This window comes from Rhinoraja longicauda, chromosome 11 (assembly GCF_053455715.1).
Source record: "Rhinoraja longicauda isolate Sanriku21f chromosome 11, sRhiLon1.1, whole genome shotgun sequence".
Classification (NCBI taxonomy): Eukaryota; Metazoa; Chordata; class Chondrichthyes; order Rajiformes; family Arhynchobatidae; genus Rhinoraja; species Rhinoraja longicauda.
The window spans coordinates 58,446,892-58,467,164 of NC_135963.1; the positions used below are offsets into that span (position 1 = coordinate 58,446,892).

Below are 20,273 nucleotides of genomic sequence, written 5' to 3' on the forward strand. Positions count from 1 at the left end.
AGGCATGTGAATTTTTCCGCGGATCTCCCCGTTTTTAAAATCCATTTTCCGCGATTTTTTCATGATTTCCGCCTTTTTCACTGCCAAATAAACAGAGAAATCAGATCGAAAAAAAGATTTTTTTTAAAAAAACGATGTGTAGACTTGTAGTATAAGAAAATAACTGCAGATGCCGGTACAAATCGAAGGTATTTATTCTCAAATTGCTGGAGTAACTCAGCAGGTCAGGCAGCATCTCAGGAGAGAAGGAATGGGTGACGTTTCGGGTCGAGACCCTTCTTCAGACTGATGTCAGGGGGGCGGGACAAAGGAAGGATATAGGTGGAAAGGATATAGGCAGCCCAGTGGTATGAACATCGACTTCTCCAACTTTAAATAGTTCCTCTATCCCTCACTTCCCCTCCTCCTTCCCAGATCTCCCTCTATCTTCCTGTCTCCACCTATATCCTTCCTTTGAATACAGAATACAGAGCTTTATTTGTCATTCGGTACCGAGGTACCGAACGAAATTACGTTACCAGCAGTCACACAAAAAAAAGAACACAAGACACACGACCCCAACACAAACATCCATCACAGTGACTCCAAACACCCCCTCACTGTGATGGAGGCAACAAAACTTCCACTCTCTTCCCCACGCCCAAGTCCCCGCGGCCGAGCCGCACCGGGCGCTGAAACATCCCGCGGCCGAGCCGGGCGATGGAAGGCCCCGCGGCCGTACCGTGCGCAGCTAAGTCCCGCGGCCGAGCCGCGCCGGGCGATGGAAGGCCCCGCGGCCGAGCCGCACCAGCGATGTAAAGTCCCGCGGCCGAGCCGCACCAGTGATGTAAAGTCCCGCGGCTGAGCCGCGCCGGGCGATGTTAGGTCCCGCAGCCGAGCCGCGCCGGGCAATGGAAGGCCCCGCGGCCGAGCCGCGCCGGGCGATAGAAGGCCCCGCGGCCGAGCCGCACCAGTGATGTAAAGTCCCGCGGCCGAGCCGCACCAGTGATGTAAAGTCCCGCGGCCGAGCCGCGCCGGGCGATGTTAGGTCCCGCGGCCGAGCCGCGCCGGGCGATGGAAGGCCCCGCGGGCGATGGAAGGCCCCGCGGCCGAGCCGCGCCCCGCGCCGCGAGGAAGAGACCTAAAAAAGAAAGGTTTCCCCCACCCCACACCCCACACCCCCCCACACCCCCCACCCCCCCACACATACACAGCCAAAAAACAAAAACAAAAACCATCCCAACACCGACACACAACAAAAAAAGGAAAAAAGACGAACAGACTGCCAGCGAGCCGCAGCCGTTAGGCGCCGCCCCCCTGACATCTGTCTGAAGAAGGGTCTCAACCCGAAACGTCACCCATTCTTTTTCTCCTGAGATGCTGCCTGACCTGCTGAGTTACTCCAGCATTTTGTGAATAAATGTAGACTTGTATTGAACACTAGGGTCCCGCTAGAGATCGCTAGGGGTTCCGCGAGAAATCCCTGGAAGTCTCCCCGAAAATGTGCCCCCTAGGCTGGGCAAGGCAGCCAATCTCGACCTCATCAGGACTTCCACGGCCGATCGGTGGGTTGAATTTGCAACCTGCGGCCGGGGCTCTGGAACTCCAGCCCAGCTGGAGCCAGCACATCTATCCCCATAGCCGACTTCCTTGGCCTGCTGGATAAACCAGCAAAGCTCTGCAACCAAGAGTGCAAGAAAACCAGTGGTGGTACTGTAAGTATAAGAAAATAACTGCAGATGCTGGTATAAATCGAAGGTATTTATTCACAAAATGCTGTAGTAACTCAGCAGGTCAGGCAGAGAAGGAATGGGTGATGTTTCGGGTCGAGACCCTTCTTCAGACTGAAGCACTGTACTGGTAGGTACTGTAATGATTAAATATTAAATTTAAGTGCAAGATTATACAACTAAATTAATTAAGACAGGGTTAAAATATAAAACAGCAGAAAAGCCAATTACCACCTTTTTGGGCTGTTTATCAATTAATGTGCGAATTTACTTCAAAATGTTATTTGTGTACAGTGACACATTCACATTATTTTGTAATTTCTGTTTTTACTTTGAAATGCACTAAAAGAGGCTGGAAACTGGTAATTTTGTGTGTAAATTTTCAAAAGTTTTCCAATTTTTTGACTGCCGTTGTACAGTGCTCGGATCTTTTCCTCTTTTTGTTTACCTCACTCACATACCTGCCTATAACCTCTAAGAGTGTAATATAGTAGACTGTCGCTACATGAGAGTCACCATGTTTTGGGCACCATCTTGTCACCTTCAAGTTTGAAATTTTGATTAAAAACGTTAGGGTCTTAACTTGGTCATGAAGGCCCAACAAGTATGATAGCATTTGTATTGCAGTTTATTTCTAAGCCTACTAGTTCCACACCAGCCATTGCATCTCCAGGGTATTTATTCACAAAATGCTGGAATAACTCAGCAGGTCAGGCAGTATCTCAGGAGAGAAGGAAAGGGGGACATTTCGGGTCGAGACCCTTCTTCAGACCCGAAACGTCACCCATTCCTTCTCTCCTGAGATGCTGCCTGACCTGCTGAGTTACTCCAGCATTCTGTGAATAAATACCTTCAATTTGTACCAGCATCTGCAGTTATTTTCTTACAAGACCTGATCTCCAGATTAATGCATGGACTTTCCCCCTGCCTCACTGATTTTACCTTTAAATCTTCCTCTCCGCACCCTCAGTGCCATTTATCTTTTTAATCTTATTTTCACCCAGAGAGTTGGGAATCTGTGGAATTCTCTGCAGTGGAGGCCAATTCTCTGGATATTTTCAAGAGAGAGTTAGATTTAGCACTTTGGGGTAAAGGAATCAATGGATGTGGCAACAACTCTGCCACTGCGCATCCGTGCTGCCCATAAGTTGCAAATTATTCACTCTTCAACCCTGTCTCACACCGTCTGCTTTTACTCTGGCCTTTGTTCCGACCGTCTGCCTGTAAACCGCCCCCATCCTCCCCTCACCTGCTTCCATCTGTTGCCTGCCACGCTTTGTCCTGCCTCTCCCCTCTACCAGCTATCTCCTGCCCCCCTACAATCAACGTGAAGAAGGGTCCCGACCCAAAACGTCACCTATCCATGTTCTCCAGAGATGCTGCCTGACTCGCTGAGTTACTCCAGCACTCTGTGAAACGTCACCTATCCATGTTCCCCAGAGATGCTGCCTGACCCACTGAGTTACTCCAGCACTCTGTGAAACGTCACCTATCCATGTTCTCCAGAGATGCTGCCTGACCCGCTGAGTTACTCCAGCACTCTGTGAAACGTCACCTATCCATGTTCCCCAGAGATGCTGCCTGACCCGCTGAGTTACTCCAGCACTCTGTGAAACGTCACCTATCCATGTTCCCCAGAGATGATGCCTGACCCGCTGAGTTACTCCAGCACTCTGTGAAACGTCACCTATCCATGTTCCCCAGAGATGATGCCTGACCCGCTGAGTTACTCCAGCACTCTGTGAAACGTCACCTATCCATGTTCCCCAGAGATGATGCCTGACCCGCTGAGTTACTCTAGCACTCTGTGTCATTTTGAGCATTTGGAAGAGATGGATTTGATGCATTTATTTGTCCGAGGTACAGTGAAAACGTTTTTGTTGCATGCTAACCCATCAGCGAAAAGACTATACTTGCGTACAATCATGCCATCCACAGAGTCCAGATACAGGATAAAGGGAATGATATTTAGTGTGAGGCAAAGTCCGATGATTGACAGTTTGAGGTCTCTAAAGAGGTTGATGGGAGGTCAGGACCGTTCTCTGGCTGGTGAGAAGACTTCAGTTGCCTGATAACAGCTGGGAAGGAACAATACAATATATCTTTATTGTCATTGTACAGGGGTACAACGAGATTGGGAATGCACCTCCCATACCATGCAATAAATTAATTAGCTAGTCAGTATTAATTTAAACAACCAATGAAACAAATTGGAACAGTTTTAAAACAGAATAAAGTGCAAGTAGATCTGTGCCGGTTCACTGTGCGATGTGACCATCCGGCTCAGCAGGACCGGTTCATAGCAGCTATGGCCCTGGGGATGAAGCTGTTCCTGAGTCTGGAGGTGCGGGCGTAGAAGGCCTTGTATCGTCTGCCCGATGGTAGAAGTTCGAACAGACTGTTGCAGGGGTGTGAAGAGTCTTTGTGGATGCTGGTGGCTTTTCTGAGGCATCGTGTGTTGTAGATGCCCTCCAAGGCTGGTAGCTGTGTTCCGATGGTCCTCTGAGCCTGCCCCTGAATCTGGAATTCAGGGCTCTCTAACACAACTGGAACTGAAACATTTACTGTCGGTCCTTCACGGATATCAGACAAGCACACTTAATTACAGGGTTATCATATTCATATTACATTTTGAAACTTTTGGTGCTTGCTTTTACCTCCACAAGCAAGAACTCCAAGGCTAACACCGAGTGTGCATTCAGATATCAATGATGGGCGGCACAGTGGCATCATGGTAGAGCTACTGCCTTACAGTGCCAGAGGCCCGGGTTCAATCCTGACTATGGGTGCTTGTCTGTATGGAGTTTGTACGTTCTCCCCGTGACCCAGTGGGTTTGTTCCAGGTGCTTCAGTTTCCTCCCACACTCCAGAGACGTGCAGGTTTGTAGGTTAATTGGCTTGGTATAAATGTAAATTGTCCTGAGTGTGTGTAGGATAGTGTTAATGTGTGGGGATCGCTGGTCGGCGCGGACTCGGTGGGCTGAAGGGCCTGTTTCCGCGCTATATCTCTAAACTAAAGTAAACTAAACAAAGCCTTTCTTTCATTTGCAGGGAAGGGGAGATATTAAGTATTGTGTGAGTCAAGGCCCAATCAGCAGCTAGTCCCATGAATTTTAATTGAGCGCTGTAACAAAAAAGACTTAGTAATGCACCATTACATTTGAAATGATAAAAAGATTATTCTGTATTTGATCTGTATTGTATTTACATAGACTCTGTAGTGTGTTAGTTTTTAGTCAACCGTTCTTTCACATGTAAATAAAGTAAAAGTCATACAGCAAGGATCAGACAATGTGTGTAGGAAGGAACAGCAGATGCTGGGTTAAACCAAAGATAGACGCAAAAAGCTGGCATGACTCAGCGGGGTATGTAACTCGTTTTCACCTCGCACACAGCTATCAATGGCCTGATTCCTTTGTCATCATTACTTTTTCGCATATCTTTCATTCATTTGTTTGATCTCACCGTCTATATCTCTCATTTCCCTTTCCCCTGACTCTAAGTCTGAAGAAGGGTCTCGACCCGAAACGTCACCCATTCCTTCTCGCCAGAGATGCTGCCTGTCCCGCTGAGTTACTCCAGCTTTTTGTTTCCATCTAAGGATCTAAAGGTGATTGTGTCTTCTTCAGGGCCTCCTCCTGCACGTATTGTCTATTGTGTCTAATTACACTTTGGTACAAGGCTTAGAAGGATGAGAGGGGATCTTATCGAAACGTATAAGATTATTAAGGGGTTGGACACGTTAGAGGCAGAAAACATGTTCCCAATGTTGGGGGAGTCCAGAACCAGGGGGCCACAGTTTAAGAATAAGGGGTAGGCAGGCCATTTAGAGCGGAGATGAGGAAAAACTTTTTCAGTTGTGAATCTGTGGAATTCTCTGCCTCAGAAGGCAGTGGAGGCCAATTCTCTGAATGCATTCAAGAGAGAGCTAGATAGAGCTCTTAAGGATAGCGGAGTCAGGGGGTATGGGGAGAAGGCAGGAACGGGGTACTGATTGAGAATGATCAGCCATGATCACATTGAATGGTGGTGCTGGCTCGAAGGGCCGAATGGCCTCCTCCTGCACCTATTGTCTGTTGTCTATTGTGTCTTCTGATATGTTTATTGTGAATGTTTTATACATGGGTCAATGAAACAATTGTTTTTTTTCCCCTCAAAAATAAAGTTTATTCAAAATACAAAAATAGGTACAAGCCAAAAACTCTACAGACATTCTCGGCTTTCCATATATTCATTAGAGTTATATTCGGTACTTTAGGTTAGTTTAGAGATACAACGTGGAAACAAGCCCTTCGGCCCACCGCGTCCCTCGCTGACCGCATTCACCCGTACACTAGTTCTCTCCAACACACGAGGGATAATTTACAGAGGCCAATTAACCTACAGACCTCCACGTCTTTGGAAGGTACCAGGAAACCCGGAGGTCACGGGGAGAGCGTAAACACTCCGTACAGACTGCACCCGTAGTCAGACTCTGGCGCTGTGAGACAGCAACTCCACCACTGTGTCGCACTCAGTCTCTGTGTCGCTGACTATTCTTATACCACCCACCCTTGCCACTCATGTGGACCCTGGGGTGATATCCCTTCACTTTGCGGGGCGTCTCCACCACACCCTGCCCCCCCCCATGTCCAGCAGCAGAAGGACCCTAGACTGTGGCCCTCCCCCACAGGGCCTTGGCATTGGCTGCACCAAGCTTCAGTGCGTCCCTCAGCACGTACTCCTGCAGTCTGCAGCGGGCCAGTCGGCAACATTCCCCCAAGGACAGCTCGCTCCGCTGGGAGGTCAACAAAGCTCGGGCAGACCAAAGAGCGTCTTTCACTGAGTTGGTGACCTTCCAGCGGCACTCGATATCAGTCTCTGAATGCGTCCCTGGGAACAGCCCGTAGATCTCAGTCCTCTGTTCAGGATGAACCGAGACAAGAACCACTAAATGAAGCAAGAAGTGAGGAAATTCCATGGTTAAGCCACAAAGTGATGATAAGGCTCTATGTAAATGCAATACCAGCTAGACAGTGTGGGCAAGTTGGGCTGAAGGGCCTATTTCCGTGCTGTATGACTGTATGAGTGCAGGTTGATCGGGAGTAAAATGTAATGTGTCGGTGGGGTAAAGGGGGTTTAAATGTTGACTATCAACACTCTTTCTTACAGAGCAGGGTGTATTTATTGCTCTGCGTTGCACAGTGGCACAGCTGGTAGAGCACAGCGTCATAGCCCCAGGGACCAAGGTTCGATCCTGACCCCAGATGCTGTCTGTGTAGAGTTTGCACGTTCTCCCTGTGACTGTGTGGGTTTGCTCCAGTGTCCTTCAAAGTCCTAGAAGATGTCCGGGTTTGTAGGTTGACTGCCTTCCGTAAACTGCCCTTCGTTTACAGGGAGCGGAAGAGAAAGTGGGATAACGTAGAAGTGAGTATAGGAGCAAAGAGGTCCTTCTACAGTTGTACTGGGCCCTGGTGAGACCGCACCTGGAGTACTGTGTGCAGTTTTGGTCTCCAAATTTGAGGAAGGATATTCTTGCTATTGAGGGCGTGCAGCGTAGGTTCACTAGGTTAATTCCCGGAATGGCGGGAGTGTCGTATGTTGAAAGGCTGGAGCAATTAGGCTTGTATACACTGGAATTTAGAAGGATGAGGGAGGATCTTATTGAAACATATAAGATAATTAGGGGATTGGACACATTAGAGGCAGGAAACATGTTCCCAATGTTGGGGGAGTCCAGAACAAGGGGCCACAGTTTAAGAATAAGGGGTAGGCCATTTAGAACGGAGATGAGGAAGAACTTTTTCAGTCAGAGAGTGGTGAAGGTGTGGAATTCTCTGCCTCAGAAGGCAGTGGAGGCCAGTTCGTTGGATGCTTTCAAGAGAGAGCTGGATAGAGCTCTTAAGGATAGCGGAGTGAGGGGGTATGGGAAGAAGGCAGGAACGGGGTACTGATTGAGAGTGATCAGCCATGATCGCATTGAATGGCGGTGCTGGCTCGAAGGGCTGAATGGCCTCCTCCTGCACCTATTGTCTATTGAACGCGGGTCGATGGGTTGAACAACCCGTTTCCATGCTGTATTTTTAAACTAAACTAAATTATTGCGTTGCACAGAGATCGCAACTTGTTTCAGTTGGCCTTTTTATTTGCCCAAATAAAGACTAATTATTCAATAGTTGTATAATCGGCAACTTTGCTATTTACTGCCGTCTACCAATGATGTAAAAGATACTGGACCAAGCTGTCTCAGTTTATAATCCATGTTGGATCAATCCCATATTTTGATTACATTCGTGATGTCTGACTCCCTCAGTAGTAAAAATAGTGCTTTTTTTAATATCACGGTGGCGCAGCGGTAGAGTTGCTGCCTCGCAGCGCCATCCCGACTTCGAGTGCTGTTTGTATGGAGTTTGCACGTTCACCCCGTGACCTGCCTGGGTTTTCTCCAAGATCTTCGGGTTCATCCCACACTCCAAAGACGTACAGCTTTGTTGGTTCATTGGCTTGGTGTAAGTGTGTACTGTCCCCAATGCGTGTAGGATAGTGCACGGACTCGGTGGGCCGAAGGGCTGTATCTCTAAACTAAACTGAAGTAAAAGTCACAGTGAAGTCTAACAGTGAACTCGCGACACCTCTCTGTTCATTTAAATAGCACTTTTGAAAATAAATCCACTCACGACTTTTAATCTCCAAACATCTGCACTGTGACCAGGATAGTGTTGAAATGCCTGAAGTGCTATTTGTTGTGGTTATACTGATGGTTGACATGGCAATAGAAGGCAGTGGAGGCCAATTCTCTGAATGCATTCAAGAGAGAGCTAGATAGAGCTCATAAGGACAGTGGAGTCAGGGGGTATGGGGAGAAGGCAGGAACAGGGTACTGATCGAGAATGATCAGCCATGATCACATTGAATGGCGGTGGTGGCTCGAAGGGCCGAATGGCCTCCTCCTGCACCTATTGTCTATTGTCATATCTGATAAAGGACAGAGTGGTGTGCCATATGAGCATTGATTTAGGTCCGGATTTTCTTCCATGTTTTAATGGCGTGATATGTTTGGAATCTTCTCACAGAACGTAGAATGCTCACTGGACAATTGAGGTGCAGTGATCTTGACAGGCAGTTCTCTTCATACCTTTCTTTGTTATCTGGAAAGGCAGCCAGCCTTGAGCTGGTTCAGCGACAGAACCTTATGTTTTGTTGGACACTACATGTCCAAGCACGATTAAATACATTTTCCTAGTGACGTTGCCCTCAATAGGAATGTTTGCAGCCTTGCCCAGTAGAACCTTTAGAGATACAGCATGAAAACAGCCTATAGGCCCAACGAGCCAATAACTGACCACTGATTGCCCTTTACCACTAGTTCTATGTAATCTCACTTTCTCATCCATCCCTACATATATGTTACACCCCTGACTATATGTTTTGCATTTGTATTGCTCTATGTCGGGCCTTGGAGGCACTTTGTCCCATTTGTTGCATGATCTGTAAGGAGTGGAATGACAAATAAACTAAACTAAACTAAACATAATAGGGACCATTTCTAGCGACCATTTAATTGGACAGGTATATGGATAGAAATAGTTTCGAAGGATATGGGCCAAATGCAGGCAGGTGGGATTAGTGTCGATGGGGCATCATTTTGGTCAGCATGGGCCTGTTTCCATGCTGTATGACTAATTAACCTACAAACTCGCAAGTTTAGAGTTTAGTTTAGAGGTGCAATGTGGAAATAGGCCCACCGAGTCCATGCCGACCAACCCACGCACCAGTTCCACGCGACCAACCCACGATCACGCACGCACCAGTTCCATCCGAGAGCACGGGGAACAATTTGCAGAGGCCAATTAACCGGCAGACCTGCATGTCTTTGGAGGTATGGGGAGAAGGTAGGAACGGGGTACTGATTGAGAATGATCAGCCATGATCACATTGAATGGCGGTGCTGGCTCGAAGGGCCGAATGGCCTCCTCCTGCACCTATTGTCTATTGGAGCGTGGGAGGAAAGCAGAGAACCTGGTGAAAGCCCACGCAGTTACAGGGAGAATGAGCAAACACCGTATAGACAGCACCTGTAGCCAGGATCGAACCCAGGTCTCTGGCGCTGTGAGGCAGCAACTCTACCGCTGCGCCACTGTGTCGCCCGGCTCTTGAAGGCTAATAGAGAAGGCTTATACTGAACCTGGAACAAAACACGGTGGAAAAGCGGAAATATCAATGTGCAAGTTCCTTCAACTGTGTCGAATATTTTTAAAACATTTATTTTTAAATATTCCTTTTAGTATTCACACTTCAGACAGTCAGCAAGAGTTCTTCAAGATGCTGGATGAAAAAATTGAAAGGGTAAGTTTGGTGTTTAATGCTTTTCCCAGCCAATTCTTGCATTTAATTTAACCTTGAATATAAAATTGCTTCCTGTCTCCTCTGCCTTAGCTATTATGTAAAGATTGGCAATTATGGAAAGAGAGTCAAACTTTGGGCCTGGTATCTGAGGAGGGTTGTGCTGGCATGGAGAGGCGATTTACAAGAATGATCCCAGGAATGAGTGGGTTAACCTATGATGAGCGTTTGACAGCACTGGGCCTGTACTCGCTGGAGTTTAGAAGGATGAGACTTGAGAAGGATGTCTGAAAAACATGTCTAAAAACACATTGAAACTTACCGAATAGTGAGCAGCCTGGAGAGAGTGGATGTGAAGAGGATGTTTCCACTTAGAAAGGAGAAGAGGAGGAATTTCTTTCGTCAGAGGGTGGTGACTCTGTGGAATTCACTGCCACAGACGGATGAGGAGGCCAAGTTTTGGGGTATTTTTAAGGCGGAGATTGATAGATTTTGATTAGTGCGGGTGTCAGGGGTTACGGGGAGAAAGCAGGAGAATGGGGTTGAGAGGGAAAGATATATCAGCCATGATTGAATGGCATAGACTTGATGGGCCGAATGGCCTAATTCTGCTCCTGGAACTTATGAACTTCTCACAGAGTATAATACTCACCTGGGGTGTGCGTTTAATATATTTATCTCTGGCATTGAGAGTGGTATAGTTGGAGACTTTCTGTTCTGTCTCCCTACATATGCCTGAAATCAATGCTTAGTTAAACAAACCACAATACATCTTTTTTATCTGCCAATAAATCTCATCTTTATTTTGCCAATTAATGAAAGAAGGTCAAATAGAAACTTAAGATGATTACAAGTCATTGAATTTAATGAATAAAGGAACTGAAATTAATGTTGTGTAGTAAGGAACTGCAGGTGCTGGTTTAAATCGAAGATAGACACAAAATGCTGGAGTAACTCAGTGGGGCAGACAGCATCCCTGGAGAAAAGGAGTAGGTGACCTTTTAGGGTCGAGACCCTTCTTCAGATGGAAGAAGGGTCTGAAAGCCAGTCTGAAGAAGGGTCTCTACCCGAAACGTCACCCATTCCTTTTCTCCAGAGATGCTGCCTGACCCGCTGAGTTACTCCAGCATTTTGCTTCTATCTTTGGAATTACTATTGTGGTGAACAAAGATTTGCGTAATCAAAACTTACGCAAACCGTAATTACGCAAAGTGAAATATTGACCAAATAGACTCAATCACGGTTTGAAGTCTGTGCATATTGTGTGTTCTGTCAGGCAGTCCCATTGGACAAAACTCTGAGAGCCTTCTGTCTTGTTTTAGTGGAGTCTGCAGTGTGGGCATTCTTATTGATTTTGATTTGAAATCCCTTTGTTTCGTTTGCATAGAAACATAGAAAATAGGTGCAGGAGGAGGCCATTTGGCCCTTCGAGCCAGCACCGCCATTCATTGTGATCGTGGCTGATCACCCACAATCAATAACCCGTGCCTGCCTTCTCCCCATATCCCTTCATTCCACTAGCCCCTATGGCTCTATCCAACTCTCTCTTAAATTCATCCAGTGGATTGGCCTCCACTGCCTTCTGTGGCAGAGAATTCCACAAATTCACAGCTCTCTGGGTGAAAATGTTTTTTTTCACCTCAGTTTTAAATGGCCTCCCCTTTATTCTTAGACCGTAGCCCCTGGTTCTGGACTCCCCCAACATTGGGAACATTTTTTGTGCATCTAGCTCGTCCAGTCCTTTTATAATTTTATATGTTTCTATAAGATCCCCTCTCATCCTTCTACATTCCAGTGAATACAAGCCTAGTCTTTCCAATCTTTCCTCATTTGACAGTCCCGCCATTTCCAATCTTTCCTCATTTGACAGTCCCGGAGATTAACCTCGTGAAACTACGCTGCACTGCCTCAATAGCAAGGATATCCTTCCTCAAATTGGGAGACCAAAACTGCACACAATACTCCAGATGTGGGTTCACCAGGGCCCTGTACAACTGCAGAAGGACCTCTTTACTCCTGTACTCAAATCCGCTCGTTATGAAGGCCAACATGCCATTAGCTTTCTTCACTGCCTGCTGTACCTGCACGCCAACTTTCAGTGACTGGTGTACAAGGACACCCAGGTCTCGTTGTACTTCCCTTATTTCTAATCTGACACCATTGAGATAATAATCTGCCTCCTTGTTTTTGCCGCCAAAGTGGATAACCTCACATTTATCTACATTATACTGCATCTGCCATGCATCTGCCCACTCACTCAACCTGTCCAAGTCACCCTGCAACCTCCTAACATCCTCTTCACAGTTCACACTGCCACCCAGCTTTGTGTCATCTGCAAACTTGCTAGTGTTGCTTCTAATTCCATCATCTAAATGATTAATATATATTGTAAATAGTTGCGGTCCCAACACCGAGCCTTGCGGCACTCCACTCGCCACTGCCTGCCATTCTGACAGGGACTTGTTTACTCCTACTCTTTGCTTCCTGTCTGCCAACCAATTTTCTATCCATGTCAACACCCTACCCCCAATACCATCTGCTCGACTTTTGCCCACTAATCTTTGTGGGACCTTATCAAAGGCTTTCTGAAAGTCTAGATACACTACATCCACTGGCTCTCCTTCATCCATTTTACTTGTCACATCCTCAAAAAAATCCAGAATTATTCTGAAGGCCAGTAAACCAAATTTGAACAACTGGATAGTATAGACCAAAACAACATGTCTCTCTCTGTCCCTCTGTGTGTGCCTGCCTGTGTGTGTGTGCCTGCCTGTGTGTGTGTGTCTGCCTGTGTGTGTGTGTGTGTGTGTGTGTGTGTGCGTGTGCCTGCCTGTGTGTGTGTGTGTGTGTGTGTGCCTGCCTGTGTGTTTGCCTGTGTGTGCCTGCCTGTGTGTGTGTCTGTGTCTGCCCGTGTGTGTGTCTGCCTGTGTGTGTGTCTGCCCGTGTGTGTGTGTGTGTGTGTCTGCCCGTGTGTGTGTGTGTGTGTTTGTCTGTGTGTGTCTGCCTGTGTGTGTGTGTGTCTGCCTGTGTGTGTGTCTGCCCGTGTGTGTGTGTGTGTGTGTGTGTCTGCCCGTGTGTGTGTCTGCCCGTGTGTGTGTGTGTGTGTGTGTGTCTGCCCGTGTGTGTGTCTGCCCGTGTGTGTGTCTGCCCGTGTGTGTGTCTGCCCGTGTGTGTGTCTGCCTGTGTGTGTGTGTCTGCCTGTGTGTGTGTCTGCCCGTGTGTGTGTGTGTGTGTTTGTCTGTGTGTGTCTGCCTGTGTGTGTGTGTATGTGTGTCTGCCTGTGTGTGTGTCTGCATGTGTGTGTGTGTGTCTGCCCATGTGTGTGTGCGTGTGTCTGTGTGTGTGTCTGCCTCCGTGTGTGTGTGTGTTTGCCTGCGTGGGTGTGTGTGTCTGCCCATGTGTGTGTGTGTGTCTGCCTGTGTGGGTGTGTGTGTGTCTGCCTGTGTGTGTGTGTGTCTGCCTGTGTGTGTTTATGTGTCTGCCTGTGTCTATTTGTGTCTGTGTATTTTGGGAGAGGTGAAATTGAGACGTGGTTAAATTAATGAGACTACATTATCACGCTTCAGCTAATCTCTGATGTTTTCACAATCCAACCTTTTTGTTTATTCCTTTCCTAAAATACAGTTTTTTTCCCAGTTTTGGCAAAGGGCCCACATCTAATTTGTGATGTAATCGGTCCCCTCTGTGGAAGTTGCCAACCATTTTATGGGCGGCACGGTGGTGCCCACTAGTGTTTAGTTGCTGCCTTACAGCACCACAGACCCGGGTTCAATCCTGACTACGGGTGCTGTCTGTAAGGAGTTTGTACGTTCGCGTGGGTTTCTCCGAGATCTTCGGTTTCCTCCCAAGATGTGCAGGTTTGTAGGTTAATTGGCTTGGTGTATGAGTAAATTGTTCCTAATGTGTAGGATAGTGTAGGTGTGCGAGGATCGATGGTCAGTGCGAACTCGTTGGGCCGAAGGGCCTGTTTCCCACTCTAAACTAAACTAGACTAATTTTGATCTAGGTTTTAACACCTGCACTCCTCTGCTTCTTATTTATATTTGAAGTTTCTTGCCCAATGGTCCTTCGAATGAAGCCACAGCATGCTGAAGTAACTCAGCGGGTCAGGCAGCATCTCTGGGGAACATGGATAGGTGACGTTTCACAGAGTGCTGGAGTAACTCAGCGGGTCAGGCATCTCCTGGAGAACATGGATAGGTGATGTATCGAGACTACACTTTAGAGATACAGAACGGTAACAGGCCCTTTGGCTCACCGAGTCCACGCTGACCAGTGATATACTAGCCCAATCCTACACACTAGGGACATTATTTCAAGGTACCAAAGCCATTTAATCTACAAACCTGCACATCTTTGGAGTGTGGGTGCACGCGGACAAAACCTAGGTGGTCACAGGGTGGAACATACAAACTCCATACAGATGTCACCTGACAACCGGGGAACGGCGTAGGCCAAGGCAGACTAAAGTACGACATTGCTGTGTACTCAGTGCTTATTTAAATGCCATTTATACCCAAGGGACAGAGTTAACCTTTATATTTGAATCTTGTTACGGTACAAAACCTGTGGTAAAGCCTACATCATCAAACCACAAGACTGCGTTATTCCCTTTACCAAAGAGAGGGATTTATTCCGTTTGGCATTGAATCCGCCCTTTGTTTAACGCCCTGTGGTTATGGCCACTCTCCCTTGTAATTGGTGCCGTTTAAGATTAGAAATGTGGTTTGGGCAGTTTGCAGGGGATGGATTATCCCTGCTGTTTATCTAACTATTTGTAGTCGGTATCAGGTAACACAGGAATCAGTCTTCCATGACATTCTCCCCACCCCGGCCCCATTAATCATCTCCTGCCAAGATAACGATGGAAGGTTGTGTGGCGATGCATACCCTGGTAACAACACTGTGCGCGCGCGCTGTCGAATAGCGACTGCAGAGAGACTGAGCTAAGCGTTGTCCCCCGCTGCCGAGCTGATGTCCCAGTGGAGGCATTTCAGCGCAGAGTGAGTGTTACTGAGCCATCGAGAGGAATTCAATCGCCTTCACCTGCTCTCAAGATGGCCGCCCATGTGCGTCACCCATGCTGCCTGTCCCGCTGAGTTACTCCAGCTTTTTGTGCCCATGGTCATGCATGGGGTAGAGAGTGGCATGGATATGACCCGAAACGTCAGCCATTCTTTCTCTCCAGAGAGGCCGCCTGTCCCGCTGAGTTACTCCAGCTTTTTGTGCCCATGGTCATGCATGGGGTAGAGAGTTGCATGGGTAGGGAAGGGTCTCGACCCGAAACGTCACCCATTCTTTCTCTCCAGAGATGCCGCCTGTCCTGCTGAGACACTCCAGCATTTGGGGCCTGTGGACAGTGCAGTTGGTGGGGTAGACGGAGTTTAGTTCAGTTTGGAGATACAGTACAGAAACAGGCCCTTCGGCCCACTGAGTCTGCGCTGACCAGCAATCCCCGTACACTAACACTATCCTACACACACGAGGGACAAATTACAATCTTTTACAATCTTTTGCCGAAGCCATGTGGGAAGAAACCGGAGCACCCGGACAAAACCTGTGCCACCACCGTGATGTAGATCGGGTAGACAACCGTCTAGTTTAGTTCAGAGATACAGCATGGAAACAAGCCCACCCAGTCCACACAGACCAGTGACCACCCCACACACCCTACACACACTAGGGACAATGTACGATCTTTTACTGAGGTGTAGGAGCAGTGAATCAGAAGATGGAGGGCCAGGCAAGTTCCAAACTCTGGAGTGTTGGAGGAAACTGTGCCCCACTCACCCACTAAAGGCCCTGTCCCAGTTAGGCGTTTTTAAGGCGACTGCCGGCGACTGTCATAGTCGTAGCGGGTCGCCGAAAAAACGGTGACTGGACCGCCCTACAACGATGTGTACAACAAGCCACAACAACCTACCACCTAGCCTACGGCAAGCTACCGACAACCGGCGACCCAATCGTCGCAAGTAGAACGTCCACCTACGACCGCACCTACGGCAACGTACCACCACAGAGGCCACAACCAAAGTCAACCTACGTCCCCCTCCTCCTCCACAAAAAAAGGTACATGATAAAAAAACGGTACATGATAGCGCGACAATTTTAGCACCAATTTTCTCACCTCAGCCCTGGGGACACCTTCATCCACGTTTCATTCAAATTGATCTTATATTTTTCAAGTTAGAGAGATTGTAAAGTGTAAACATTACCTTATTAAATCGATGCTTGCCATGTTCAGCGTGTGGCGTCACAATGTGGCCCGCCCGAGTGGCGGCCAATGGGGGGGGGGGCACGATGACCGACGGGGGCGGGACCCGCCAGAGTGACGGGAGTTGCGGCCAATGATGGGGGGAGCTAACTTTAATATATACGCTCCCCCCCCCCCCCCGCTGGGAGGACCGGCACCCCTCCCTCACCCACTCACCCACACCTCCCCCCCCCCCCCCGGGAGGACCGGCGCCCCTCCCTCACCCGCTCCCCCGCTGGGAGGACCAGCACCCCTCCCTCACCCGCTCCCCCACCCCCCCCCCCCGCTGGGAGGACCGGTGCCCCCACTCACCCGCCCCCCCCCCCCCGCTGGGAGGACCGGTGCCCCTCCTTCCCCCCCGCTGGAAGATGAGCGGCGTTTTTGACGTCAGTCCACACAGGCGTAGTTGAGGCCCGTCCATCTATTACAGACTTAAGGCCCTGTCCCAGTTGGGCGATTATTTAGGCGACTAGTGAGTCCTTGTCTTTGAGCTAAGATAGTGGCATTTAGTGACATCTTATGTGTGGGGAAGAGTTGTAGATGCTGCTTTTCACTGAAGATAGACACACAGTGCTGGAGTAACTCAGCCAGACAGAGCAGCTCTGGAGAGATTTGGGTTTATCTTCAGTGAAATCTTGTAGCACTTTGTGTCTATCTTCGGTTACATTTTGATGGATTACATACATAGACAGTCCAACACAGTTACAGGCCACAATGTCTGTGCTGAACATGATACCAGGTTAAACTAACCTCCACTGCCTGGAGGCTGTGATCCATATCCCCCCATTCCCTGCATCTCCACATGCCTATCCAAAAGCCTCTTAAACACCACTATCATATCTGCCTCCACCACCACCCCTGGCAGCACGTTCCAGGCCCCCACCCCCCTCTGTGTGAAAAATAAATAGACAATAGACAATAGGTGCAGGAGGAGGCCATTCGGCCCTTCGAACCAGCACCACCACCATTCAATGTGATCATGGCTGATCATTCTCAATCAGTACCCCGTTCCTGCTTTCTCCCCATCCCCTCTGACTCCGCTATCCTTAAGAGCTCTATTTAGCTCTCTCTTGAATGCATTCAGAGAATTGGCCTCCACTGCCTTCTGAGGCAGAGAATTCCACAGATTCACAACTCTCTGACTGAAAGAGGTCTCCCCTCAGCTTCTGATGCTCCAGAGAAAAGAATCCAAGATTGTCCAACCTCTGCTTACACCTTTTGGAAGCATGAGTATTGTCCTGAGCATTTCCACAATCCACTTGGCAAAAATAATCAGACGCAATCTGCCTCTCTGAATTATATTTGGTTCGTTAGTATTGTGCCAATTTTTCAATTTGCTCCTGATAATTCCAGTCATGACACAGTTGGTGAGACATTCACGATATCCCCATTTACATTTAATTAAAAATGTTATGATGTGGCCCATTCTATAAAATTATTAATAATCTTCCACTGGATTCAGAATGTAGTTTGCAATGTAAGAAATCTAATGCAAATAGTGGTTCCTTAAATACATCAACGACTTTAGTTTAGTGTGAGAGACAGCACAGACACAGGCCCATTGGCCCACAGATCCTGTGCCGACCAGCCATCACCTCATGCACCAGCACTATTCCACACACTAGGGACAGTTTACAATTTTACCAAAGCCAATCAATCTATAAACCTGCACGTCTTTGGAGTGTGGGAGGAAACTGGAGCTCCCGGAGAAAACCCACGCAGGTCACGGGGAGAAGGTACAAACTCCGTACAGACAGCACCCGTAGTCAGGATCAAACCCTGGTCTCTGGCGCTGTGAGACAGCAGTTCTACCCGCTGCACCACCAGCGAGTTGGAGGTATAGCGCGGAAACAGGCCCTGTGGCCCACCCAGTCTGTGCTGACCAGCGAGTTAGAGGTACAGCACGGAAACAGGGCCTGTGGCCTACCCATTCTGTACTGACCAGTGGGGGGGTACAGTGCAGAAACAGGCCCTGTGGCCTACCCAGTCTGTGCTGACCAGCGAGTTAGAGGTACAGTGCAGAAACAGGCCCTGCGGCCCACCCAGCCTGTGCTGTACACTAGTTCTGTCCAACACACTAGAGACAATTTACAGAAGTCAATTAACCTGCAAACCTGCGCGTCTTTGGAATGTGGGAGGGAACCAGAACACCCGGAGGAAGTCCACACAGTCACAGGGAGAACGTGCAAACTCTGTACAGACACCCCCCCCCCCCCCCCCCCCCAGTCGCGATCAAACCTGGGTCTCCACAGCTATAAGGCAGCAACTCTCCTGCTGAGCCACTGTGCCACCCTAAACCTCGCCTTGAATCGTTCATCTTAGTTGATTTATTTTTCTAGCTATTAAGTTTACTTTGTGACCAAAGTCCATTCCACTCAAAACACAAAGACAAGCTCGGGGATTCCAGCAGGGCACAGCAGAAATATGGACTGTCTTCATGCAGGCAAGTGGGATGAGAGCAACTGGGCGACTGGGCTTGAACATGATGGGCCGAAGGTCCCATTTCTGTGCTGTACTGGATTTGTTGCTGGAAAGTTCACACAAACCCGGGTCTCGAGTGGTGTAAGGCACTGTGGCACCAGGTTCATGAGACTGTTGGGGCCTGTGGTGCTGGATTATATCTGCATGCGCTACTGTTAATGTTCTGAAAGTATCAATCGCAAGTTTAACTGGCAAGTTAAAATAGTCAACACAGCAGAAATAGAGGGCAGTCCTAAAGCTGGCGAACATGATTAGTGTAATTGGGCAAAGACGGTCGGCGTGAACATGATGGGCCAAAGAGCCCATTTCTATGCTGTACTTAGCTGTTGTCAACATTATCAATCACTAAAACAAAGGGCAGTGTAGAGAAGAAACAGTTCACCAGCCAGAGTATTAAGTATAGAAGTTGGGAGGTCATAGTGCAGTTGTATAAGACGTTTGTGAGGCCACATTTAGAGTATTGTGTTCAGTTTTGTGCACCATGTTATAGGAAAGATGGTGTCAAGCTGGAAAGGGTACAGAGGGGATTTACGAGGATGTTGCCAGGACTAGAGGGTCTGAGCTATTGGGAGAGGTTGAGTAGGCTGGGACTCTATTCCAGGAGCGCAGGAGGATAAGGGGTGATCTTATAGAGGTGTATAAATGCATGAGAGGAATAGATCAGGTAGACGCACAGAGTCTATTGCCCAGAGTAGGGGAATCGAGGACAGAAGTTTAAGGTGAAGAGGAAAAGATTTAAGAGGAATCTGAGGCCTAACTTTTGCACACAAAGGGAACAAGCTGCCAGAGGAGGTAGTTGAGGCAGGGACTGTCGCAACAAGCTGCCAGAGGAGGTAGTTGAGGCAGGGACTATCGCAACAAGCTGCCAGAGGAGGTAGTTGAGGCAGGGACTGTCGCAACAAGCTGCCAGAGGAGGTAGTTGAGGCAGGGACTATCGCAACAAGCTGCCAGAGGAGGTAGTTGAGTCAGGGACTGTCGCAACAACCTGCCAGAGGAGGTAGTTGAGGCAGGGATTGTCGCAACAAGCTGCCAGAGCAGGTAGTTGAGGCAGGGACTATCGCAACATTTAAGAAACAGTTAGACAGGTACATGCATAGGACAGGTTTGGAGGGTTATGGATCAAACACGGGCAGGTGGGACTAGTGTAGCTGGGACATGTTGGCCAGTGTGGGCAAATTGGGTCAAAGGGCCTGTTTCAACGCTGTGTCACACTATGACTAGAGTGGTTATTGGGAAGTTAATCCACCTTAATCATCCCACCTTATTTCCTCTCAGTCGTTTAGCTGTATGAAGGTTCTTGGCTTTGAGTTCCGTGACTACGATAAAAGGATCCAGCCAGTTGTAACAATTCTCTTCACAGTTTTTGAAAATCCAATAATTTAAATTTGTGAATCCGCTAACAGTATCTGCAATATCAAGCTCATCTTTAAAGCTAATGTGGATGCTTATGTGTTCATTTAATTACAAACTGCTGCAGACGGCTGTGGAGGCCAAGCCATTGGGTATTT

General features: G+C 48.2%; 1 protein-coding gene across 1 annotated transcript in view; it reads left to right on the forward strand.

Annotated features, from left to right (window-relative positions):
- acbd6 (acyl-CoA binding domain containing 6) overlaps positions 1–20,273 on the forward strand; it is a 404,357-nt gene that overhangs the window by 177,734 nt on the left and 206,350 nt on the right. Inside the window, exon 6 of the mRNA XM_078407810.1 lies at positions 9,974–10,034. Within this exon, the coding sequence (XP_078263936.1) occupies positions 9,974–10,034 (61 nt within the window). The remainder of the gene's footprint in view (positions 1–9,973; positions 10,035–20,273) is intronic.